Source organism: Solanum verrucosum, unplaced genomic scaffold (genome assembly GCF_900185275.1).
Source record: "Solanum verrucosum unplaced genomic scaffold, falcon-dt-bn FXZP01000182.1, whole genome shotgun sequence".
In the NCBI taxonomy this organism is placed as follows: domain Eukaryota; kingdom Viridiplantae; phylum Streptophyta; class Magnoliopsida; order Solanales; family Solanaceae; genus Solanum; species Solanum verrucosum.
Window position 1 is genome coordinate 4,856,697 of NW_026020378.1, and position 27,681 is coordinate 4,884,377.

The 27,681-nt window shown below is 33.9% G+C and overlaps 3 protein-coding genes and 1 pseudogene across 3 annotated transcripts; 3 read left to right on the forward strand and 1 right to left on the reverse strand.

Moving 5' to 3' along the window:
* The first annotated feature begins 5,361 nt into the window (after window positions 1-5,361).
* Window positions 5,362-7,420, forward strand: LOC125838575 (probable WRKY transcription factor 40). Its single transcript, XM_049517628.1, has 4 exons — window positions 5,362-5,484; window positions 5,707-6,006; window positions 6,267-6,383; window positions 7,117-7,420. Exons 1-4 carry the CDS (start codon window positions 5,404-5,406, stop codon window positions 7,402-7,404), a joined length of 786 nt encoding a protein of 261 aa, XP_049373585.1. The 5' UTR covers window positions 5,362-5,403; the 3' UTR covers window positions 7,405-7,420.
* Window positions 7,421-10,863: 3,443 nt separating this feature from the next.
* On the reverse strand, window positions 10,864-12,585 carry LOC125838568 (uncharacterized). Its single transcript, XM_049517620.1, has one exon. The coding sequence runs from the start codon at window positions 12,522-12,524 to the stop codon at window positions 11,181-11,183; it is 1,344 nt and encodes a 447-aa protein (XP_049373577.1). The 5' UTR covers window positions 12,525-12,585; the 3' UTR covers window positions 10,864-11,180.
* Window positions 12,586-16,295: 3,710 nt separating this feature from the next.
* LOC125838625 (probable disease resistance protein At4g27220) lies at window positions 16,296-18,393 on the forward strand (annotated as a pseudogene).
* Window positions 18,394-24,351: 5,958 nt separating this feature from the next.
* LOC125838626 (accelerated cell death 11-like) lies at window positions 24,352-25,074 on the forward strand. The gene is made up of 3 exons (XM_049517675.1): window positions 24,352-24,528; window positions 24,682-24,854; window positions 24,924-25,074. The coding sequence occupies exons 1-3, from the start codon at window positions 24,352-24,354 to the stop codon at window positions 25,072-25,074; spliced, it is 501 nt and encodes a 166-aa protein (XP_049373632.1).
* The last annotated feature ends 2,607 nt before the right edge of the window (window positions 25,075-27,681 follow it).

Below are 27,681 nucleotides of genomic sequence, written 5' to 3' on the forward strand. Positions count from 1 at the left end.
TTTAATTAATTTTCTTATCTTCAAACCAATGACCCCATATTGGTTGTACTTTTCCCTTTTACTAATACACGAGTAAAGACTTTGCGGATTATATTAATGTTTAGGTCATCTAATGACGCAAGAAATGAGGACGTCAGCAGTGTCTACTGTCACAATTTACGTTAAAGACGATGGACACTTGTACATGTTTTTGGCATTAATCAAGTCATGGCAGACTAACAATTTGACTTGTGCTCCCACGAACTTCACATCTTTTACCAACTTTTTTCTCTCTTTCATAATATAGTACTCAATACTTGTTTCGATCTAACACTATAATAAAAATAGTTTTTAACGATAATATATGTATAAATTGTAGCAAAAAGTGTTATATCTTTTACTGATATTAGTTAATTGTTATTTGGCCCAATGTTATTATAAGCCAATGTTTTCAAAAACATTTTTGGAGCGAGTCTTGGAATGGGGCGTATCAAAAATGCTTCGGGACTTAAATTAAAGACGTAGATCCATAAGACGTATGTTCTAAAATTTGAAGCGTAAGCCTCGAGCATAAAAACGTAAGTCCCAAGCGTAAAAAGCGTAGGCCCCGGGCGGTTTTAATTATTTTTTTAACCTTTTTTTGCTTTAAATCATCTTTTTTATTATTGGTGTAATGATATTTCTCAAATAGTAATTATAAAACTGTTTTTCTTCATTATTGATTATTAATACCTATCTCAAATAAATATAATTTCTATGGGACTTATGCCCCGTGTCTTGAGGCTTACGCCTCTCCCCGTACAAAGAGTGTTAATTACCACTAAAAATACATATTTACAAAGAGTGTTAATTACCACTAAAAATACATATTTACAAAGAGTGTTAATTACCACTAAAAATACATATTTAACAATAACTAAACTATTGTGGTTAATTAATTACCGGCTACAGATCATTTTTGGTGTACTGTAATTTATATGACTATATTTAGAATATTAACATTTAACATTATTAATTGTAGTTATGACTTGTAAATTTTTTTATTTTTAAGAAATAGGCTAAAACTCAACTTAGAAAAAATATTTTCCTAAGCATAATGAAATTATAGCTTCTTTTTTTTTTTACAAATTTTGCCCAAAATAAATATATTGTTGGAATAGAGAGTCCTTATGTTTGACTATATATAAATAAAAATTATATAATTGAAACTTCATTATTTTGCTAAACATTTTCATTTCACTAAAATTAACAGAGCCCTTCATAACGATTGAAACATATAGTTATTGCAACTAAACAAGAAGTGAAAATGTACACAATAGCAACTCCATTGTTTTGCGTAAATATATTTTTATATGACTAAATTTAAAGTTTTTAAAATTGAAATAAATAGTCATTTCATCTAAAAAATACATATTTAGTACTTTATTATTTTAAATAAATTAATTTTATTTGGCTAAAACGATGGAGTTACAGTCGGGGCCTTTTAATTAGTTGGCTTGAAAAATAAAAATACACAATTAAATCAAATAGTTGGGAGCTTATTTTTCTATTTTATTCATCCCCACATGTCTAAAAGAGATTGTGTCTACATTTTCTTTGCCACGTCAACATTTAGAGGGTTCTTTCCCTAATTTTCCTAAATGGAGTAAATAATTAGGTAAATAATACAATTGCAATTAGTTGAACTTGTATCTGTTGACCCCCTAAAAGGATAGTTATATTTATACGTGAGGTTTAAGGATACATGAATTAAATCGATCGAGATGATGAAAAATATGAGCAAAGAAAATTCTAAATACAAAATAAGCTATGATTAAATGACTGAATTTAATAAGATCACGCAATTATAGCTTGATTAGGCTAGATTTTAGAGATATATTTACCCTAAAATAGCTCGGTGAACTCCCAATATTGATAAATATTTCTAGAAAGAAATTCAAGCATTCGGTAATAAAATTTGATGATCTACAAAATACAATTTATTATTGTTATTGTCGTTGAATTTTTTTTTATAATTACTAAAATGGTATATATGTCATGGAGCATCTCATATAAGTATTATTTTAAATAATAAATGAATATTATGAGTCTTTATCTATTTTTTATTTTATTTTTAGAGTGCAAAGCCACTAAAGTGTGGTTGGCACCCAAGCACCACATGTGTCACGACCCAGACCGTCGTGATTGGCACCCACACTAACCCTCCGGTGGGAGAACCAATACTACAACCCAGACTAAACAACTTAACAAAAAACTATGTATTTAAAGATACGGAAGCAGGTTTAAAGGACAATAAATATGGAGTCCCCATAAACTCCAAGGGTTCAACTAATCAACGAAACATAACCAATGCGGAAATTCAACTCCTAGAACCTAAAAGTCAATGTACCAAAACTCTACTAACGACAAGTCTAAGAACAAGGGGTACAATCTCGAAACTAAACAACTATTAAAACAATGTCTAAGTCTGAAAAGAGTGGACTAAACAAAGTACGAAGGATCCATGGCAGCCTGAAAGAACTGGCTCACCCTTGAATCCGATCTTGATCAGTGATCTCTTAAATGAGGTCGTCAGTAGCCGCCTGAAGAAGCTCTGTACTCAACAAAGAAAGAGCAAGTGCAGTATTAGTACACAACCACAATGTACTGGTAGGATCACACAGCTATCCAATAAGTGAAACACATGCAAGTAACCACAACATTATAAAACAGGCAAATACCGAACATATACAAGATTAGTCATCTTTTCAGGATCAATGTAGCATTCCACGTTCTCAATAATACACATTGGTTATCATTTTAGAGCAGCATACAGTCTTCCAATATCAATCATTATTAGATATGAACGTAATCATCACAAGTAGATACACAACACAAATCAATGGTCTTCTCACGGAACTCAATTCAATGGTCCTCTCATAGAACCCATACCCAAATTGTTAGTGTATCGGTACGTAGTACCCGATCCAAGTTAGTGTGTCAGATCGTGACACCCGTTTTAATGTTTATGCCGGTACGTGGCAACCGATCCCACTTAGTGTGTCGGAACGTAGCACCCGATCCATTCAACAAGCCACAATCACAATCACAATCATAAGTACATTCTCATAATCATACAATCAAGTCATGATTCGTGGCATTCAATTATTCAATTATCCTCATTCATGATTAGTGTGATCAATAATGCAACATTCACATACATACATGCATTATAATGAAGTAAGTATAAACATATATCACACAACATGAAATCACAACTATCACCTACCTCGAACAAAACTTGAATCCTCTAAGAAACTTGATTCTTCCCTTTCCAGATTATTTCCGCTTGTTCTTGGTCTACAAACAATCATAATAATGCGAGGATCAATAAACAACACCTAATTACCCAGATTATAATTAAACAATAATATCAATCCTAGGTCAAACCCTTGATCCCCATACCCAGATTATGGCTTTTTCCACTATAATTTCCAGATCAAAACCCTCCCCCATCGATAATTACCCACTGTTTACATTCTACGGATCGAAAAACGGATTCGGGGAGTTAAAACCTTACCTTTAGCCTTAAAAATGGTGAAAAACGGTCAAGAACTCGCCTGGGTCGTTCCTTAGTTCTCAAAGTCGAAAAGTGCAGAATAAAACATTTTTGGGGTTTATTTTCGACTTAAATCGCGACTGTCCCGCCACAACGGACCTCATCCTGCTACAACAGCCCCGCCCAGGTGGAAATAATCCCGCCACAACGGCTTGCACAGAACCAGTGAACAATTTTAAGAATTCCAAACCCCCATTTCACAACACATCTTCAACCCATGACACTCAGAAACTACCCGTTCACGCTATGATCAGTTTCGGGAGTTCTACTCGCCCGAATTCAATTCCGTAAAGTCGTACGGGTTTCTTAACGTCTTAGCTATCTACTCATGTGATCAAAACCATAATTAGATCTCCCATTTGTTACCAGATTTCCCTAGACTCACATGACTTCGATTTCGTCCAAATCTGGACTAGGCTAGGAAATCCCAAGTTACTATCAAAAAGTTTTCCGGCCCAATTTTTTTTCCCGTTGAATTTTCCGTAACAACGGAATCAGGTCATTACAACATGCCTTTTATTAAAGGCAAAGGGGCAAAAATGATCATAAATATTGTGAAATTGTACTATAATTTTGTCTAACCGTTGATAATTGGATTGCCATTGTCATCATCAATCATTATCAAAGCAACTTAAATATACCATTATTTTCCAAAAAGCAAACTAACCATTTAAAAAAATAAAAAATTTAGAAAATTATTTTGGAATAATAATTTTAAAAACGCCAACTTATTCAAACCACGATCGTGACACTATAATGGTTGTATGTCATATCTATATAGAAAGAAAAAAAAAAGAGCTGTTGATGTTGATTATTCAAAAGGATTTTTAAAAAATAATAATATTTGAGCTAAATACGTTAGCGTATAAGCATTAGATATTCTTCATTCCAAGCGAAATAAATGCACTAGCAAGATAGACTAGTTTTAGAAAATTCCAAGAAAGTTTATACGTATAGAAGTTTACTAAGAAAACCTGAGTGGGCTCTTTCAAACTCAAGACTTCTGGTTATGAAATATTTTAAGTCCATTCCCACACAAAGCTATCTTAATAATCATTTGTACAAAGAGCTGGAGGTAGGTGGTTGTCAGTTTGGAAGGAAACAATGACACTTATTTTTCAACTTTTATTAAGAAAGTTATTTTTTTATTTAAATATATTTTTTTTAAAAAAAAAATTAATCAACCAATCATGAAAAGTAAGATTTTTCTCTGTACTGAACACACCGCTAATGTTTGATATTTTGTGCCAAAAGATTGACAAGCTCGATTCTTTTGGACTAAAGTGATAAAGCTAATGAAATGAATAACTCGATAACATAGCGTATGAAGTTGAAAAATAGTCCTTAACTTAATTTTGATTAAAATAATAATTAATCTTGGAATTTTTCAAACTACTAAAAGCAAAGAATCTTTCTTGTCTAAGAAAATTCACACAACAATACTGAGAATTTGTTTGGATGAAAAGAATTTTTTTTAAAGAAAAAACATATAATTTGGGAGTAGTATTAAAGCAATTAAATTGAAAATTGACCAAGACTTGAATAAATAGACATTCTTTAAAGTACTATTCAATTTCATCAGTCTTTCTATATGTCAACTCTTGTAGTGAAAGTCTTTGAATAGGCAATTAGGCAATTACCAATAATATATACTTTTATGTACCCTCAATTTCCTCCCACTTTCTCTTCCACAAAAAAACCAAAAATCAATTTAACTACTTCCACTTTTTTTCCTTTATAAATAATCCATTTTCCCATTTCTTCTCTTCATTCTATTCAACAAAAAAACAACACAATCAATAAGGACAATTTTTCTTATAGATTCAATGGATACAAGTTTGGGAGACAATAGTTTTTCTATTGACCTTAACACAAACCTCTCTTTGCACAACACCAATACAAGTCCGGTAGGTAGATTTAAATATATTTTAATTTTTCATAATAATAAAATATTTTAAATTTTTCATAGTATGTTATTATTATCACTTTGTATTATTAATTTCGTTGTTATTTTTCTTATTGTTATTATTACCTGCTACAACAATATAAAAATTCTTTACATCGATTTTAGATAACTTGTTAATTTCTTTATGGATATATATTGAACTAGTAATTTGATTTTTATGCAGCGCGAGACGTTGGATGAAGAATTGATTAGGATGAGAGAGGAGAACAAGAAGTTAGTAACAATGCTCACAAATTTGTGTGAGAACTACAATTCCTTGCAAACTCACCTAATTGAGTTGCTGCAAAAATACTCTACTCATAATGAAGAGGACAATTCCAATTTATTATTACCAAGGAAAAGAAAAGCTGAAGAAGAGTGTTGTGTGAATAATTTTGAAGAAGCATCACCAAAGAGGCCAAGAGAAATCACAACCAATGTTTCAACTGTTTGTGTCAAAACTAATCGATCCGATCAAACCTCAGTAAGTTCAAAATATTTCTCAATTTCAAACATACAGTCAAACACCCTCTCTATAACAATAAAAATAATTCAATCAAACAATATTGTTATAGAGATGTTTCATTTATTTTCAAAACATATGAAAGGTATATATTGGCTTTAAAAGAGATGGTCCCAAAAGTTATGGGACGTGTTAAAATAAAAGTGTATCACATAAAGAGACGGTATATATATAACTCCGCTAATAACTTTTTTTTTTTTTTTGGTGCGGTTAATTTACAGGTGGTGAAGGATGGATATAACTGGAGAAAATATGGTCAAAAAGTTACAAGAGATAACCCTTATCCTAGAGCATATTATAAGTGTTCATTTGCACCAACATGCCCAGTCAAGAAGAAGGTTAGTTCATGTAATCAAACCTTAATGATGATGGATTAAAAATAAGTATTTTAGAAGTTGAAGTTACGTTTGAACATAAATTTTATTTGAAAATAATTAAAGATTTAATTTTAGGAGGGAAAAGAATTATTATCGTATAGGTTTGTCAAGTATGGTCAAATGATCACACGCACTTAGTTACTGAGGTTTGAACATTGGAGGGATGTAATTCCAACACTTTCTTCACATGCGACCAAACCTTTATAAGTTTAATCTCAATTAAAGAGTAAAAATTTCAACACGTCTTTTCACATGTGATTAATTAACCTCAGTAAGTTCAATATCAATCAAAGTGTGTAATAATTTCAACATGTCTCTTCGTATGCAATTAAACCTCAGTAAATTTAATCTCAATCAAATTGTATAATAATTCTAACACGTCTATTCACATGCGATCTAACCTCAGTAAGTTCAATCTCAACCAACGTGTATAATAATTTCAATACGCCTTTTCACATGCAATCTAATTCTTTTTCATAGTCCAAATGTGTAGGATATTATTTTTTTTATAACAATTACAAATGAGACTTGAATTCAAGATCTTTGTCTACTTTGATAACACAGTGAAATTTAAGACCACCACAACTAAAAATTTATATTGTTAAAGAGAAAATTAGATTTTCACATTGATATTGGATAGAAGATCGTTGATCTCCTTATATGATCCTGAACAATTCTCGACTTTTATATATAGGTACAAAGAAGCATTGAAGATCCATCAATTTTAGTAGCTGTATATGAAGGGGAGCACAACCATCCTCATCCATCCCAAACTGAAATAACAGTACCATTAGTCAACCAAGATGTTACAACAGATCCAACATTTTCTAACAAATTCATGGAAGATATTGACACAAATTCATTACAACAACATTTAGTTCAACAAATGGCTTCTTCCTTAACCAGCAGCCCTACTTTCACAGCTGCAGTTGCTGCAGCCATCTCTGGAAAAATTTTCGAATATGATTTGCCTTTCAAATAAAGAAAAATTACAGTTACTCAAATGGTTTCTCTTTCTTTATTGAGATCAAAATGAGCTTTTTTTGGACATGTGATTTCATCTCATAATTTCAAATCAATGTTTGGACATTCGATTTCATCTCGTGATTTCAAATCATGCGATTCAATCTCAAATTCTCCAAAATTTGGAAATTTCATATCATGATCATTTCACATTTTTTCAAATGCAAAAATTATATAAATTTTTGGTGAGAATATCAAAGGAATGATGAAATATTTATGGAATATTCATATGATGATATATTTACTAATGATATTGAACAACAAACAACTCAAAGTGAAGAGTAAGACACTACCAATCATGTTCAATTTTACCCTTTCACCAAGATAAAATTCGACCATTAAATATTGTATTTTTTTAGAATAATTTTGTGATAGTGTATTATACTTTTCTTATGAACTTTTGCTTATTTGGTAAGATTAGAATAGCTATGTGATAGTGTCTTACACTTTTGTCATGAACTTTTGCTTATTTGGTAAGATTGTATAAATACTTGAGACAACTTTGGCAGTTTTCACAATTTATGAGGTTGTTATATTTATGAGCAAATAATACAACTTAGAATTTCAGTACGTCCAAACAAAACTTCAATTTTATTATATATGATTTCATATCATAATTTGACTCACATGGCCAAAAAAAAAGAAATATTTATAAACTAAAACAAATCATAGATATATATGTTGTTATAAATTATTTCAATTAGAATAAAATTAAAAATTTAAAAAGATATTATTCTTTCTTGAACTAACTAAAAAAGAAAACATTATCAAACTAAATTGAGATTGAGAAAGTACTAAATATTTAAAGTAGCATTCCTTTTTAAAACATACTAAACAGTAAAATAAAACAAATAAATTTAACAAGAAAATATTCGTTAGATTGATAGATGAAAACATGCACAAATATAAAGGTTTTCCGGACTGGACCATATCAAGTTGCCATACTTAAATGAGGGAAAAAAGTCTGAAATATATAAACTTTGACTGAAATTGTTGTACCAATTCTAATTTTTGGACATGACCTATGACACCCCTTTACTATTTAATAGTGTATTTTAAAGATATATAAGTGTCTAGCTGAACAAATTACTATTTATAATGATGCAATATTTATGATGTCCACGTAATCACCTTTATATCTTTAAAATACACTATTAAATAATGCATGACGTAATAGATCTTTCATAAACTTTGAGATTGTTACAACAATTTCAATAAAAATTTGAATATATTTCTAATCCTTTTCCCAATCTAAATGTAGAATGATATAAATCCAAATCAAGATAGTGTGCAGAGTCTGTCTTGTAAAAATTTTGTATTATAGTAGTGTATTATTTTGGACTTTCACTCATATAATTAATCTCCTGAATTTTAGCAATTTTAATTTGTTAAGTTTCGGATTTTTTGACACAATTATGGAATTTCGTTTGTAGCGGTTTGAACTCTAGAAAGATTGTATTTGTAAGCTTCTATTTATTTTTTAACTACTTTAATTTACATAACGTTATCCATATTCCAATTAACATCTCTAAGAAAAAAGGCTACCTAGTGTAATGATAGTGTCATTTAGGAGTTTGAATGAAAGACTATTTGTACATATTTATTGATTGTTAGGAATTAACTTTTAAAAGTTGTATAATTATTTTCAAATTAGGAGTCCTTAACAATGATAATTTTGGAGTCTTATTCTCCAAGATATGTATATATTGATGTATACAAAATAAAATAAAATAGACCAAGTACTTTTTTATAGGTGAAGCCAATAGCTCTTTCATGATACCAAGCTTATTTATAGTCTCGTCTTCTCCAAACCTTGCACAACATTTACTCATGAAACTCACATCCTCAAAAGATTTTACGGTGAAAAACACAATTTATGTGGCTTGAATCATTATAATTTTTGTTCTTCAGATACTCTTAAGTAACAAAAAATGTATGTAAATACTTTTTAAAAAATAACAATATTTACAAGACATAAGTTTATATTTTTTTTCATTAATACAATACTAATTATGTTTTATACTTCATAACAAGTTCTATTGCTTAATTTCTACAGAAAATATGCTGCTAGAGGAATATATTTAGTTCAGAACCCACAAAATATGCCTTACAGTTATGCTGATTGAGACATAGAGTTCAGTTTCAGAACTTACAAAGTTATGTCTTAACTTATTTCTATAAAACTTATGTGGAACAAGAACAAAATTTATCTAAACTTATACGTTACAAAATTTTAAGTTATAGATGAGAATATTTTGACTCGCAAATTAGTTTTGTCAAAAAAGATTGAAGACGACCAAAATGTGTGTACTTGGGCCGGTAAGAACAACTCAAAATTTAATATAAATTATATGAACCACATATTATAAGTACTAAATAACATCCTATCCCTTATAGTTTTCTATTTACCAAAAATCCCTTAAAAATGATGTTTGCGGGATACATAGCGTTGTGCACGGGATACATTAGGTTTGATACATTTCACATAGCGGGATACATAGCGTTGTGCACGGGATACATGCGAGATGCATAATGTTGTGCACGGGATACATAGCGTTTGATACATTCCACATAGTGGGATACATAGCGTTGTGCACGAGATACATAGTGTTGTACACGGAATACACAGGTATTGGCCGTAAAAAAGGTGGGAAATCTTTATGTATCTTACAGATTTTATTAATTGGGGGAAATAAGGGATTTTTGAAATAAATAGGGATAAATGAATATTAAGGTAAGTAAAGGAGTGTAGTTAAGTAATTTGTCCCAAAATTGAACCAAAACACACTATAAGGCCCATTCTTGATTCTTTAGCCCTTTCTTCATAGCAGCCCAAGCCCCAAATCAATCAACCAAATAGCCCCAAAATCTATTGCCGGCCGGCGGCCAGTCACCGTTTCCTCCACTTCACACTGCCTTCAACTTTTTGCAGAGGTAATAATTGGAGTCTTCTTTTTATATCATATTTGTAATCGTACGTGAACGTTTGTCCATAACTATGTAATTGATGATCTTCATGCTTAATTGTATATAGTTTTTCTAATGTTTAACTATGTGATTGTGCATACTTTCAGTTTTAGTAATGATCTTAACTATTTAGTTTAATGGTGGTGTCTGACATACGTTCAGCTGTATTAAGACTTAGGCAAATGAGATTTGAACCTTAAATGTCAAGGTTTTAGTGATTGTTAGGCTAATGTGATCAACTAGGTAATATTCGAGAGGGTGTTGTAGTGAAAAAACATTTTATTATTCTGGCCATGTCAAATGGTCCCAAACTTACGAATCAAAACAGCTGCTTTTGATAGAAGCAATTCTGTTTCAGTGAACCAAATACGATTGGAATATGTTAGAATAAATGCATGAGCATAATAGGCATCTGAACATAAAAAAACTGCACTTCTGATGGCAACTATACTAAAACCAAACTCAGACATGGTATTCAATATTTTACAAAATACATTTGAAATCATGATAAGACATTACGAATTCTGTATTAGACTTACAAATTATATAGAATAAAAGATGCTCAATACAATAAGAAAGCTTTATTGTGGTAACATTGTGCATAGAATCTCTCTGTCCTACCAAAGGATGGTCCTTGTGCATGAGAAGTGGATTGCAGCCATGCATGAAGAATCAGAATCAATGTCCTTTTCGACGTACCACTCAATTTATTCTCTCAAATATTAAAAGAAACAAAGGACCCTCCATGAAAAACAGATGATGATGAGTTTAGCTCTTTTGGCTGCCCTTGATGTGGAGGCCATTACTACCATTTGTCTTTCTTGAAAAAACAAGGTGGACACCAGGATCATGGTGAGTGCAAGAAGCATTGTGGAGAATGGAGTTGTTGATACCTTGGACGTTGCTGTTCATGAATGCAGTCATAGGAAGGGACTTATTTTGCATTCTATCTCCCTTCCTTCCACTTTCATTCCCTGATTTCTCTCCATCATCCTCACTACTCCAAGACTTTGGGCTTCCTTTCTTTTGAAGGCTCTGAGGGCTGTATGTCTTCCTTGAAGGGCTTAACTCCATTATGGCTCCCTTGTTTTCACCAGCTAGTGTTAGCACACTCGTTCCAAAGTCATCTGCAGCATCCGAATTAGACACCTTCTTCTTCTGAACCCCTTTATCTTTTTTAACTGTTTCTTGTTTCCAACTTTCCACTGTGTTTCCATTTCTAGCAGTCTGCAGGACATGATGACCATTAGCGTTAGCCCTCGTGGTTTCATGGACCACAACAGATTTCTGATCAACATGTGAAGGAATCTTGGACTCAAGCTCAAGTTGAGATGGGGGAAGCTTTAGTGGGGATGGAGGGTGAGAAACTGCAGGCTTAGTTTGAGGAGAGTAAGTCTGGGATTTCACTAAATTAGGCTGGAAGACATTTTGAGATGGTGGGGGGGCTTTTGATGGTGATGATTGATTGATGAGAGTTTGGAAGACATTTTGAGATGGTGGGGGGGCTTTTGATGGTGATGATTGATTGATGAGAGTTTGGATAGAATCTGGCAATTTTGTTTTTGGAGATGGCGGAAATGAAGAATACGGGGTTCTAGTTGGAGCGCTCTCTGTTGTTACATTAGAAGCTAATGGCTTGAATGGGGATTGTGGCACTGACGTGGTGGCTCTAATGACGGGAGAGGCACTAATGACAGGAGATTTAGGGACCTCAGTGGCAGCACGTTGTGGTTGTGCTGCCACTGGAGAACGTGGTGAAGGAGCCTTTGGTGGCGAAACAACAGATTGAGGAGGAGCAACAGGTGATCTTGGTGGTGAAGTTGCCACAGGTTGACGCCTCCGTGGTGAAATGGGGCTACCTGGGACTGACACTTGTGGTTGCGGTGGTGCAGTAATTACTGCAACAGGAGGAGCAGTAGGCACTGGAGGTTGAGGGGGCTGAGGAGCAGTAACTGCTGGTGACGCAGGCCTAAATGGGGTGGTAGGTCGAAACATCGGTTGTGGGGATGGTGCTGGTGGAGCAGAAGCTGGAGGAGGTTGTGCAGGTTGTGCAGCAGGACGGACCATGGAAGCAAAACGGAACAATGGACGAGGTGGTTGTTGGCTAGCCATTGATAGATAGTATAGTAAAAGTCTTGAAATATAATTATTTTATTACTACTTGTGAAAAACTAAAACTCACCCAAATTGTCCCACAATGAAATAACTCAAATATGTTACTCTTATTTATAGTCCAAGAAAAGCTCAAGCCTTCAAATAGACATTTCAAGAAAAGAAACACATGAAAGAAGATGAAAGGGAAAGAAAGGCATCAGATTCACAAGAGACATAAATTTTCATTTCACAAAAGTAATAAGCAAGCATCAGATGCAAAACATCACCAAGCGCGCAATTCTCATATATAAACAAAAAGTAGATTTCATTGGCATAATAGCAAATTAGCAAGGGGACCACCTTATAGTAAAAGTGAAATATGAGTGAAATTCACTGCATTTCAACTCCATCTTCCATCAATTTGTTAGTGTGTTTAGAGCTGTTTTCCAATAATAAAAGCCAATCTCGTACATCGATTGGCATCTATGCCCTCCAAATACAAATTAAAGGTGATAATCGCAACAACTACTATCGTTAAAAAACAAAAAAATGATCACAACCATGAGTTATGGTCGTACAGTTGCAATTCTGGGAATAGTTTGAGGGGTACATTAATATTTTAAAGCACATAAACAGATCTTTCAACTTATTCCCTGTTTGAAAAAAGCCAATACTTATTGGTGTACGTTATTTTAAGAAGTGCTATTTGTGATTCGTTCCATTCATATATAAAGGAAATGATTTTAATTAATGTATTAATATAATACTCATTGTTTCATTTTATATATAGCGGAGTTAGACTTGGCACAAGGTTCAAAAGAGAAAGAAAAAAATATTTAGGCACATAGAGCTTGTGCCCGGACAGAGTCCAAATATTAAGTACGAATCGATCATAGTTCAAATATTTCTTAATCTATTTCCTGTTCCAAATATTAGAATAAATATATGATGAAGTAGAACCATCTCTATCTCAAGATGACAGACTCATTCTCTGTAGTATCAATAAGATCAATTATAAAAAGTCACACACTTAAAACAAAGGAATTCCACAATCGAACTAAACAAAAAAAAAAGGTATTAAATATATTATGACATTTTTGTGATCTATACAAACTCAAAAAGAAAAAGAGTGACACATCAAAGTGAAAAAGAGAAAGTGTACACTATAAGTTGCTACATAATATGCAAAATAGGAGGTGATCGACATTGCCTATCTGATATTCACATTTTCCAGGTTTTAGATTTATTCCATTTCTTGTTTAAAATTACAAAAAAGAAAAAAGAAAAAAAAAAAGAACTTAAAAAGGCCAAGTATTTCTTATTATTATCTGCCCCAATGTCCTATTTAAGAATTTTTTTTAAAACACAAACAATACTGAATTTGCGGCGGCTGTTATCTATCAAGTACTATGTAAGGCAATAAATAAAGAGAATAATAAAAGTTGAGAGAGTAATTGACCAGGACAAGATTCTCTTAATGTTCGAAAAGTGAAAACAAATATGATCAAATTGGATGTCATGAATCATTTATAAGTGCGTTGACATCTTTACATTAACTAATGTAATCTGACCAAAAAATAAAATTCCTTTTTATATTTTTTTCATAAACAAATTTTGTCAATTGGTTAGCAATGGATGGTAGTCACTTGTCATAGTTGTTCTTGTTTCAACTTAAGGACACTATTTAAAAAAAATCATTATTTTCTTACTAAAATTTTCTGCTGAAAAATATTACTATCCCACATGTATTTTGATTGAATCAGTGAGAAAAAGAAAAAATAGTGGTGTCTGTCTTCACACGAAAAAATTAGGAAGCTCTTTAGTATTTTAGTGAGAATCTATTTTTCACCATGCGTTTAATGGGTGGGAAAATCATGTTTTTCCAGTTGATTCATGGTGGAAAACCCCTCTATGTGTAGTAGTGGGATAGCTTGAAAGGGTACATATATCAACAGTCTAGGATTGCTGTAAAGGGCTTTGGCTGAAATCCTACAGGAGTATGTATAGGTGGTGATTTTTACATTCTTTTGTGTCGGAATGTATAAATCGCTTGCTTGCGTACTGTCTAGTTTATTTTACAGTTTCTCAATTGTCAAGTCAAAGTAAGTAACTACTTTGGAACATATATAGTTTGTGTCTAATTTGGTGTCATTTGATCTATTGCGCACCAAATAATATATGTAACTGCGAACCAGGCAACAAAAACAACCAATTAATTTAAATTATTGCATCTTTAAAACTGGTATCAGTTGCAGAAATGTTGCTTCAAAATTATGCACCTAAGTGTTGTTGCATAATATTTTTAACACAGCTGAATTTCAAAATGTTTCGAGACACTTGAGTTGATTCTGATCTGGAATTAGTTGGATTTCCTGATCACTTGGGAAATGCAGCAGCCTTTGCAATTCAGGGGAACAAAAAGATCGCTCGCTCGAGTGTAGAAATAATTTCCAGGTTGATTTGGAAATCCATTTCCCAATTAACTTTATTAATTGGGCACACTGGTGTACATAAAGAGATTTCACGCCATCAAAATTTGCATGGTATTCTTGTAGGATATTGCTCAAATTCCCGCATAACCTTCTCTGCTTTGTGGCCTAAACCAATTTAGAAATGCTTCCAACTTCACTCTATAAAATGACAAGTGCTGAGTTGAATTAAGACTTTTAGACCTCTCATACCTTGGAAGAATTCATCTGGAACTAGCCTTAACTTCTTGCTCCGCCCAGTAATATTTCTAAAAGTATTTTAAAGTTTGTGGTGTTAAATATATCGTTCATCTATAAAGATTAAAAAGAAAGAGTGACCTATGGAATTGCAAAAAGTGAAAATATAAACAATAAGACTTGATAAAAACACATAGTGAATAAAAATAACTTTTAAAAGGCAAAGTATTTCTTATCATTTTTTCCGACGCCCTATTTAAGAATTTTGAACACAAAACAGTACTGAATTTGCGGCTGTAATCTTTCAAGTACTATGCAAGGCAATAAATACAAGTTGACATCTTTAATGCTGAAAATGACAAGGACAGGATTCTTAATGTTCCAAAAGTGAAATAAATAATCAAATTGGACGTCCACTTATTCACAAGTGAGTTGACATCTTTTCATTAACTAATGAATTCTGGCAAATTTCTCTTCTTTTTTGTCCCTCGGTTAGCAATGGATGGTAGCCACTTGTCCAAGAAAAAAATATTTTTTACCAAAAAATGGATTCATTTCCTTTCCTTACCGTTATGTGGCTTTCTGACGGATATATGTTTGTCCTAAATTGTATCCCAAAGTATATTTTGGGAACTCTTTTTTATTTTGGTAATAATCAAAGATATTGGATACATGGTGTGGCAATAATTTATCGTGACTAGTTTTTCTTTTGCTGAAAAGGTTGTTTCTTTCTATAGAGAGAGAAAGTCGGGAAGTTTTAATAAAGAGTAATATATTACCAACTCTAATAAAAAGTAACTACTCCTTATTTTTGTTTTTACAGAAAAGGGTCAAAACTATCTTCGAACTATTAAATTTGGATCAATACTCTCTATTTAATTTTGATACCCTTATCGTTACCACAAGGGACCAAAAATTCCCTTCAACTTAACGGACCCTTCTTTGTGCTGATATGACATTCGACGTAATGATCCAACTAGCTGGATATGCCACTCTACCTTGATGGATCCAACTTGGACATTCAAGGTGGAATGGCATATCCTATTTAGATTGCGACTTTGGGTGTCATATCAGCACAAAGAGGACCGGTTAAGTTGAAGGAAATTTGTGGTCTCTTATGTTAATGACAAGGGTAGTTTTGCTAGTAAAATAAAACGGAAGGTATATATATATATGGTCCAAATTCAATAGTTCGAGGGTAATTTTGGCCCTTTTATGTTGTTTTTATGCAAAGTGAAATACAACGTAAAATGTATAGGGAAAAATGCATGCTTAACCATGCCAGAATATATGTTGAAGAAAATATAGGTGAGCAAAAGTGTTAGTGATATTGAAGACAAAATGAACTAGGCTTGGGTGTTGAACCAAGCTTAACCCAACTACAAGATCTTAATCACTACAAGGCAGATGAATGTGTATGACGATCTGGATAGATATTACTCCGTCATCCAAATCAATGTCCTTTCAGGCGATGATCCTTGGACATTGTTCACCCAAAAAGTTGAAGATAATGCCACCTGGTTTTGAAGAGATAGGGAAGAAAATTGTTGAGGAATGCAGGGGATTGCCAATAGCACTTCCAACAATTGAAAGTGAGAAGGACTTGACCTATTGGGAAATGGCAGCTACACGTCTCCATAGTTTCAAAACTCCATCCATTATAGAAGAAGATCTCAAATATGCCGTCATAGAACGGAGCTACAGTCAAATGATATGTTCCTGATGTGCTCCTTCTTTACTGAAGATTATAGTATCCCCAAGCAAACCCTGACATGGAACTGTCCTTAATCCCAAACATCAAGAGGCGATATTCATAAAACAGTTGAAGATCTCAAAGCTGCTTGTTGCTCTTAAGGAGGAGACTGTCAAAATGCACGATGTTATACGTGATATTTCAATACAAATAGGATTCGACCAGAGCGTAGCTTAAGCAGGTGAAACTGGCCAGGGAAAATGTTAGCCTGCTCATGTGGAGCAATCTCACTCATGTCGAATCATCTTGAAAACCTACCTGATGGAGTAATACACTGCCTTGAAACAGAGACTGTATTGCTTCAGGATAACAATAAGTTAAAGCTAAATTCTTCAAGGTATGGGAGCTCTAAATTAAAAGTCTTGGATTTTACTGGTGCAAGATTCAAGTCCTTACCCTCCTCAACTCAGTACTTGTCACTTCTTCCCGCGCCTTCTCTCTTTGGATAATTGCATATTCATAACAGACGTATCTATGATTGGAACACTTAACAAACTTGAAATTATGTCGGCTGCCTGAAAGTTTTGCAAACTTGAAAGAGAGAGCTACTGATTCTAGATATTACATCATCTCTTCAAGGAGTAATATCTAGCATGGATAAGTTAGAAGAGTTATACATATAAGGCTGCTTTGCATAGCAGATTGGGTAATTAATTACAAATGAAAAAAAGAAATCCAACTTCCAAGAGCTGTTGACCTTGTGTAGCTTGACAATCTTGAAAGTAGATATCACTGATGTTCGTTGATAGTGTTGCGGGAGAAAATTGATATATCATGTGTTGGTGAGTTAGACCAACGTGACCTCATTTACTAGAGAAGCTGAATATTCACCACATTCAAAAAACGGAAGGTATCTCTGCCGAGGAGGATCCTTACAAGAAGTCAAGATGGTGGAGGTCTCAGAGTGTCCTAACTTGAAAGATTCACTCCTTCCTCCTAATTTAATTCAAATAAAATCAAATCTTGAAGAAGTTAAGGTAACAGGAACCTCAGTCAAGGCTGTGTTTGGATTTGACGGCACCACAGTCCAAGGTGGACAGCAATTAAGCAATTAAGGAAGTTGAAGAGATTGCCACTGCACAATTCTCTCAACTAACTAGCCTATGGAAGGGTCCTAGTGAATTAGTTATGTTCCACAGGATAGAAGTTGTTAAAGTGTGAAAACCTCAGATATATATATCTTCCCTTACGTCGTTTGTGATTACCTTTGTCATTTAAAAGTTCTATGGATAGAAGATTGCAGTGGTTTGGAGAAAGTGATAGGTGGTCACACAGATGAAAATGGAGTTCATGAAGTACCAGAAAGCATAACTCTCCCATACTTAAGCCTTCAATTTCTACACTCAAGAAGCATATATACTTACGTTGCCCTGAATTGCAAAGACTTCATAAACAGGATTGTGAAAGATTGAGAACTAACCTCTCTGATTACCATAGTGATCAGGAAATCCAAGAAAATAGCAGTTGAATCGTCTAGAGATTTTCATACTTTTATATAATTTGGTGTACTGATTTTTTATTTTTTTTGGGGTATATATAACCCCCCTTATATTAAAGTTAGTGTGCTTTACTCATATATTTTTTTCTTCCAACAGAGTTTAGGAATATGAAATCTATGTTGCAACTATAGATTAAATTAAAGGATCATTTCGTGCTAATGACAAGCATGAATACTACCTTACATCTTTTGCCTGCATCGTTTCCTATATATCCAGTAGACGTTTAGACTGAAAGATCAATTTTCAATTTGAACCCGTGAGAACAGAATAAAATTTTGTTGTCACTTATAATATGAAAGAATAAGGTTCTTTCAATATCTAACAAGAAGGAAATTGCGGAATAGTTACTCAAAACAAGGACTTTTAGGTGGAAAACTCATTGCTTTTGGTAATTAGGGTCGACTTTGGCAAGACTCTGTAGTGGCGAGATCAGTGGAAAACAAGGACTCGTGTCCCAGTGGCGTCGCCAAATGGACAAAAAGGATGGATACGCGGATATGATTGTACAATGTCCTGATCATTACATCGTTGTCTATGGATAAAGATTCGAGAATACTATTCTTTTCATGATAGGAACGGAACATGTCAATTTTTCTTCTTGCATTAATTGGACGGTTGCCTGTTTTCAACGTAGCAAATTTCTTTCCTTTTTGAAAAACTTTTCCCACCTTTTGAAATTAGCAAACAGAAAGGTGATGCATTTTTCCTTCTCACTAATGGGTATGGACCTAAAGCAAAGTCAGAACAAAAGGGGACCTAAAATTGGAGGGAAAATTAGGGGGAAAGAAGACAAAGAAAAAAAGCTAAGTTGTATAGCAGCTTTTGAAGAATTATGAACAAAAATCAAAACCAAAAAGCGAAGCAGATGAAGAACTCATCAGTCAGCAGAAAGAACATATATATATCTGCCAATAATGAACAAGTGTGCAGGAAAAAAATAAAGTTACACATGAATTATGTGTGAAACACATAGATAAGCAAGTGGAAAAATGATATACATGCACAGTCATACATCAGTTTATGTTTACTAAAATGTGTACCAAGGACTTTCACTTATTATATACTCTAGTAGAAAAATACATTGTCTCCAGCCTCCAAGCAAAGAAAAGAAGCCACATGTGACGATCTGCCATGTCATCATGCCACATAAGCACCATGGCACAAGATTGCCCATGTGGAGAGCTTACATAGGAAGAATGCTAGTTCATAGTAGAAGGTTCTAGAAATACATGAAGAGTTCCAAGACCTTAGAATTCCATAGATTTTCATGGAAGGTCCTTGGAATATTCTAGTTGTGTAGAATATTCTTGAAAAGGGACCTATTTACAAATATGTAGGTACTTATTTAACAATTATTATTTATATATTAGTCCCTAAGTTTGTAGTATATATAGAGGGACATTCATTTGTAAAGCAATCAAGCAAAAACAATCAAATAGTGTTTGAGATATATAAACGCCTTCTTAAGCAATTCTCTTGTGTCTTTCTTTATTTCCTTAGCGATTTAGTATTAAAAGACTTATTTGAGCTTGGAAGATCGTGAAAAATTCGTGAGCGAGTTGTCAAGCGCCTATGATGTGCTTAGTAGAAGTCTAAGACCATGACAAAGGGGTATAAGAGCGAAGGTTGAGACTAATGGAATGAAAAACTAGGGAGATATTAGTGCTACTATCAACTAATATCAGGCCGGATGGTGGAATAAAACACCAAAAAGGGAGGAAGAATCTTAAAAAGAATGAGGAATTGTTGTACAGACCTACACCAAGCAAAACGCTAAAATCTCACTTTCGCCCACTGAGGTGAGTGATGATGAATGTAGGGAGAAACCCGTAGACGTTATGCATGGAATGAAGTGGATTGCAGGGGTTGACATGACAAGGCAAACTATGGGGATTTTAGGCAGACGCTTGAACACGATAGATAACAAGTTCAATGTAACACCCCGTATCCGAAACAAACCAAAAATGCAGATTTTGAGAAGTTGTAGGTGCAACCAGCGGTTGCCATCCACGGATCATAGGTCAGACCACGACCCATGCTGGTGGTCCGTGGTTCACTACTGCAACCCCTCCCTAAACCCAACTCAGAAAATCGGCTAAGTCTCGAGTCACGGACAGACCCACGGTTCGTAGGTCAGACCACGGTCCGTGGTCGTGGTCTGTGTCCATAGATCGAGACCTCCTTTACCCAGCCTTTGACACAAACTACGGTCGACCAGCACGGACCGTCATTCGATCTACGGTCCGTAGGTCTACTGTAGATGAGGGTCAAAAGCCAGTTAGCTGAAAATTGTTGATGGGTCAACTTCAGATGGTCATAACTTTTAGCACAAAAGGAATTGTTTGTCCCATGACCTATGATATGATAGATAATTGAATCTTCTTTCCAACACCATCGACTTTACTAAAATCCAACCTCTGAGTAAAAAGTTATGCTCGTTTTAGTGAAGCCTTATCGGGCAGACTCGACCGACGACTCCAATCGACGGACCGTCGATTGACCTACGGCCCGTAGGTCCAATCCGTTGGTCACTCCGACAACAATTAAGTCAGGGGTCTTTTGGTTTTTTTCTATTTTGTTGGACCCCTAAGATACGTCGTTTATACCCTAAATCATGAGGTTTTAGTCAGTTTAAGCCTAGAAACATAACTAGAACTTACCTTAGTCAAAATCATTAATCAAAACTTAGAAAATTAGAAGCAAGAGAGGAGGAAAAGGTCAAGAACCCTAGTTCAAGAACGCATCAAGTTTTCTTCAGTTCCAGACCCAAAATCGAAAGATTTCTTCGTGGAATTCGTCACCAGGTATGTGGGATTTCACTAGTGGGTTCCTTTCATCCATTATGTCCCTAGAATTCAGTCAGATTCTTGATTCCATGATTATGAACAGACCTAGGGTTTTTAGAATATCAACAGATCATCATGAATTAGTTATTTAAATGTTCCAAATCAGATTATCATGTTATTACATTGTTTCTCGCATGAATTTCAGAACCCTAGCTATGTATTTCTTTAGTTCTTGAATTACACATGCTAGGTCAGATATCTCAGTTATTCAGTTATACATGCCTCAGTTATTAATGTATCATTATCAGATTAATTGTTGCATTCTCAGTTTGCATGTTCAGTTTTGAGCTATCCAGTATTTTACATGAATTCAGTCATAACCAGTTAATCACTTAATTCATTGGGAGTAGCATAATACCGAGTCGGACTAGGGTTTATCGTACCCATATAGTCCCAGAACTATGAGCCACGTAGGTGTAAGTCCCCTATGTGGGAAACATCAGTTTAGTGATCACGCTAGCATGCCTCTATACCTTTGGCAGGGTATATTAGGTCCTCTTGATGGGGCGTATAATCAGACTCCACATTTAGCTCATGTGGTTTTATGTCGGTTATTAGTAGCTCCCACAGTTCAGTCAGACTCTATTGCATTGGCCATATTTCAGTACAGTCAGTATTCAGTCTCATCATGTTATAAATTTGGTCATTGCATCAGTTAGCTCAGTAGTCAGTATTTTCAGTATTTATATCATGTTCAGATTATTTCATTGCTTTATTGCTTTGTTCAGTTATATGTTATTTCAGCTTTACTTTATCATGCATGCTCAATACCTTTCAAGTACTGACGCATACGTACGCTACATCTTCTCGTGATGTAGGTTTAGGTTCTCAGCATCCAGATCACGTTTAGGTCGGTTCCCGATCTTCAGTCCAGCAATATCAGTGGTGAGTCCTCATTCTTTGAGGACTAGTGACATGTTTATCTTTATCGCTTTTAGTCTTTAGTTTCAGTTTTGTTAGACCTAGTTGGGGCATATCCCAACATTTCTAGTCAGTTTAGAGGATTATTTCAGACATAGTTATATTCAGCTTAGTATTGAGTTAATATTTTCTTTGTATTAAACTCATCAGTTATCATTTATCTCAGTTATAGTATATGGGTATTCTCCATCTTTTCATTTTATTTATGATTATACCTTCCACACAGTTTATATTATTCAGATTATCTTTAGTATGTTCATGATCATGCCAGTAGGGTTAGCTTGGGATCACTTGTGGTCCTAGGTCCTGTGTCTGCGTCTCGAGGGTAGCTCGGGGCGTGACATTTAAGACTCTTATAGACTTCACCCTTGAGGAGAATGAAAACATCCGAAAAAAGTTGGAGGCGCGTAAGCATGTATGATATGAGATTAAAAAAAGTCATCACTTTCTTGGAGGCTCATAGATGTATTAAGCACAATTGAAACTATGAAACCTGAGATAGAAGTGCTCAAGGGAGGAATTGAAGCTGGAGGATCTGCGACGTCCAATGGTGATATGGAGGCCAATATTGAGACTTCCAAGCCACCGATGTTCAAAGGAGTTTGTGACACACCAGAGGTTGAGAATTTCCTTTGGCATTTGGAGAATTACTTCAGTGCAACAAGTGAAGAGTGATGAGAACAAGATCATGACACCTATAAATTTGATGGCAAAAAGTTTAGATGTCATAGCGACACTGAAAGGAAGGCATAAATTACAAAGGGAAATGGTTGTTATACATGCGGTGGGCCGCACAGCTATGCAAGATGCCCTGAACTAAAGAATCTCAGTGCAATATTATGAGAATGGAATGAGAAAGATGAACAAGAATCAGGGCAAGGTTCAAGAATGATATAGTTGAGCCTGATTAGACTAAGTGTAGCTATCACGAAGCAATCAAAGAAGCCAAAAAAAATACGACACACATTATCATGTAGACATCATAGTCAATGGACAACCCGCTCGTGCTATGGTCGACACAGGTGTAGAGGACAATGATCAATCTTGAGCAAAAGTTCTTCCAAAAGTGTCACACGATGATCAATCCTTACCTCCACCAACTCTTGGTCATGGAGAAAGAAGGATCATGTATGGTGCCCCTAGTTAACGTACCAAAGATTGAAGGACAAGCACAATTTTCAGCTATGCAGCTCGTGAAGGGGCTCAAGAAGAAGGGGTCGATGTTCTTGAAAAGCACTACAAGTTTTGAGGGAGACAGAGAGAAAAATACATTGTCGTGTTCCACATCCTTTGGAAGGGGAAATCATTGGAAGAAGCTACTCGGGAATGATATGAAGACTTGTGGCTATTCAAAGATAAGATCTGAGAGTTTATGCAACAGCAACGCACAATGGTCGTCGCAACATCAGGCGGGGAAGAGTATGACAACCCATCACGTCATCAAGCCATATAAGCGTCACGTAAGTGCCACATGGAACAAGGTTGCCTATGCATGTAGAGGGCTTACATAGGAAGAATGCTAGTTCATAGTGGAAGGTGTTCTAGAAATACTTGGAGAATTCCCGTGGACAACCTTAGAATTTGATGATTTTTCATGGAAGGATTGGAATATTCTAGTTGTGTAGAGTATTCTAGAAAAGGGACCTATTTGTTATTATGTAGGGACTTATTTAACAATTATTATTTATATATTATCCCCTAAATTTATAGTATATATAGAGGAACTTTCATTTGTAAATTAATCAAGCAAAAACAAGCAAATCTTCCAAGTGTTGATTGATACAAAAGCATTAATCTTAAGCAGTTCTCTTGTGTCTTTAATTTCTTCATTCTCTTTGCCATCTAGTATTAAAGGTTTACTTGAGCTTGTAAAATATATCGTGAAAGATTCGTAAGCGAGTTGTCAAACGTCGTATGCTTAGTAGAAGTCTAAGACCGCCACACACATCTACATTTTATCCTTGGCCACCAAGTATCAATTATGTCCACAATGACAACTTATAGGCATGCAGTAGACACATGCCTATATTATATTGTCACATGGGGATGGACCTCACCCCACAATTGGTTATATAACAACACATGACACTTGAGATTTTTTGAGTGAAATTAAACCAATATAATTAACTTACTTGTTAAAAACACCAAACATCTCCAATAATGGCTACTCCAATGACAGGTATAGTGGAAGTGATGGAAGAGCTTGAGAGCAACGTCAGATCAGAAAATCCTACAGTAAACCTTCAGCTTGTTGTTCATGTTTGCCGCCTCGGAGCTCAGTTTGTAACCTCCCTTGATGGTGCATTCAAGTTTGCTGCCGTTGAAGTTGAAAATAAGGTATTTTAATTATCTTTTTAAAGGGAAGGATATAATTTCCTTTTATTTTCTTCGGGAATAACAACTCAGTATAGTCTAAAAAGTAAGATATGAAAAAGATAGGGTACACGCAGATCTTATTACTAGTATAAATAATATTTTCGATTGTGGTAGGCCAATGATATGGAAGAAGCTTACCAGAAATACAACACGGTGGAGGTTATGTTAGATTATGAAATTACAAATGGTCTCGCAAGAGAAAACAGCAGCCATACAAGATTCCATCTCAGGATGAAGCGCGCATCAGATCTACTAAGGGTCTTTTTCCAGGAAATCCTTGCAAGAGAGTACGTATAGCTGACCACAACTTGTTTGGAATATAATTAAGCATATATATTAACGTCATTATATGACAGGGGAGATTCTCTTGTTCCTCCACTTAAGAAAGCTTATGATGAGGTTTTTGGGGCATACCATGGGGAAAGCGTTAAGATGGCTGTCTATGTTGCCATGGAATTTATGATGGACAAAACTGACTTCTTAACATTGATTCATGATGATGGTTAGTACGTACAATATTATTTTACCCTTTCACTGAAAAAACAAAACAATATATATGAGTGCTTGTAACTTGTCTAATATATTAATATAGGAGTATAAATTAGTATGAAAATCTAGTTAGGTATAAAACATGTCTCCTACATTCCCCACCAAAAGAAAACAAAAATCAATCAAACCATGAAGGATGGTCAAAAAAATTAAATTAGATATTTCTATTCATGATCTAAACGGACAAAAACAAGATTCAAATTAGATATTTCTATTCATGATCCAAACGGACAAAAACAAGATTTAAATTAGATATTTTTATTCATGATCTAAACGGACAAAAACAAGATTTACTCCATATATATGGGAAAGGGTCAAAATTAAATATCCTTCGATTTTATTTAATAGTTAGATTTTTCTTGGTTATACTATGTGGTCATTCATGTCCTCGCCATAAACAAACAAGATAAAACATTAAGGGTGTGTTTGGTATGAAGGAAAATGCTTTCCTAGAAAACAAGTAGACTTTTGACTTATTTTCTCATGTTTGGTTGGTGATTAGAAAATATTTTCCGGAAAAGATTTTTTAGTGTTTAATTTATGAATGAAAATTATTTTTGAGAAAATATCTTTTATATTTACTAGAGAGTAGAAAATTATTTTTGAATTGAAATTGAAAATATTTTTTAAAAATAAACTTAATTTTTTTTGGGAGGGTGGGGTGGTGGGGCTGGCGCTGGAGGGGGGGTAGGGGTGAGATGGGGTAAAAAAATAAAAATTTGAAATTAAAAATATTTTTTAAAAAACAAACTTAATTTTTTTTGGGGGTGGGGGGAGGGGTAGGGTGAAAATAAAATTTTGAAATTGAAAATAATTTTTAAAAACAAACTTTAAGTTTTTTTTTTTTTTTTTGGGGGGGGGGGGATGGTAGGGGAGTTGAGGGTAGGGGTGAAAATAAAATTTTGAAATTGGAAATAATTTTTAAAAACAAACTTTAAATTTTTTTTTCGGGGGGAGAAGGGGTAGGGGGATGGCGGGTGGGGGGGGGGGGAATCGGGGTAAGGGTGGGGTAAAAAATAAAATAAAATTGAAGTTGAAAAATATATTTTAAAAAAAGCTTTAAATTGATTTTTTCAACAAAAAAATTGTATTGAAGTTGGAGGAAAGTTTTGGAAAATGTTTTCCTTACTTTTTGAAGGGAAGTCATTTTCCTTGAATTTGAGGAAAATGAGTTGATTTGGAAAACATTTTACCCAACCAAACATGAGAAAATTGGAAAATATTTTCCGGAAAATGTTTTCCTTCGTACCAAAACACACCCTAAGGCTTTTTCGCAAGTTTTGGCAGATTTGACCAATTTCTGAAGAGTTATGACTTTTTAAAAAGGATTGTGACTTTTTTAAAGGGTTGTGACTTTTCTAAAAGATCGTAACTTTTTCAAAGGATTGTGATCTTTTGGATAAAGGCATAACAAACACATGTTCATACTATAAATAAATGGGTTTTCTCTCATTTCTAACAATGGATTTTCTAAACTTCTTCTTCTTATGGACAAATAAATTCTAGTGTACTTTACTGCTATTGGGTGGTTTGTTGAGACTGTCATTTTAGGTATTGATACAATGGTGAGTAAAATCGTTCTATCCTGAGAGGATATATTCTATTAACCTTGAATACTTAAGAGAAATAATTTCCTTAAGGAAACATTGTGAATTCAGTGGGCTCGATTTTCTTTGTTGAGAAAAATATTTTTCAGATTCATTTTGTTTATTGGTTTTTGAGTTTTCTTGTTTTAGTAATACTCTACTTTGTTGTTTCATACAAAGTTCTCCAAAGTACTTGTTGTAAGTATTTTAGCAATACATATTAGATACCACTAAAAAGTTTAAAATATGATAAAGTAAATCAAATAGGGTTTAACATATATATAAAATATAATTTTAATTATATATAAACAATGTAATTTCTGATATATTTTAATCAACATCTACTATATATAACGTTATTAAATTCTCTTGGTATATTTTTTTTTAAATCTCGTTATTTCAATTCTTGGATCCGCCACTGAATACGAAACATAATTATCTTATCATGAATTGTTTTCAGATGAGGCAGCGAGAGAGCTGATGAAAAGATACATTTCAGCATCATCATGTGTTTGCCAATACATTGAGCAGTTGTATCGCTCTACCAAAGTTGGTGAAGAATTGCTTAGAATGATTTGAAATATATATATATATATATATATATATTTGCTACTAATTAGCGCATGATAATGTGCAAGGACCAACTCAATGATATTGGTGATTTGAAGTAAAATTGTAATAATATGCTTTGAGAGTTTAATACTTCTATTTGACATTACTTTTCTAGATTTTGAGATACGGTTATTAATTAATTTTTATGACTTTCTTCTAATAATTCTTTTTTATTTCATAATAAACCCAATCTACTTAATCTTTTTAGAGACATTGGGAAGACGTGGCTAAAAAGAAAAGCATGTATCGCTAGCAAACCAAAAATTGATATTGGGGGTTTTCTTTTTTTCTGTAGAAACTATTTTGTTAGACATACATCTACCTCATATATATTAACTAGCTATAACGCGTGTGTATTTCTATCAAG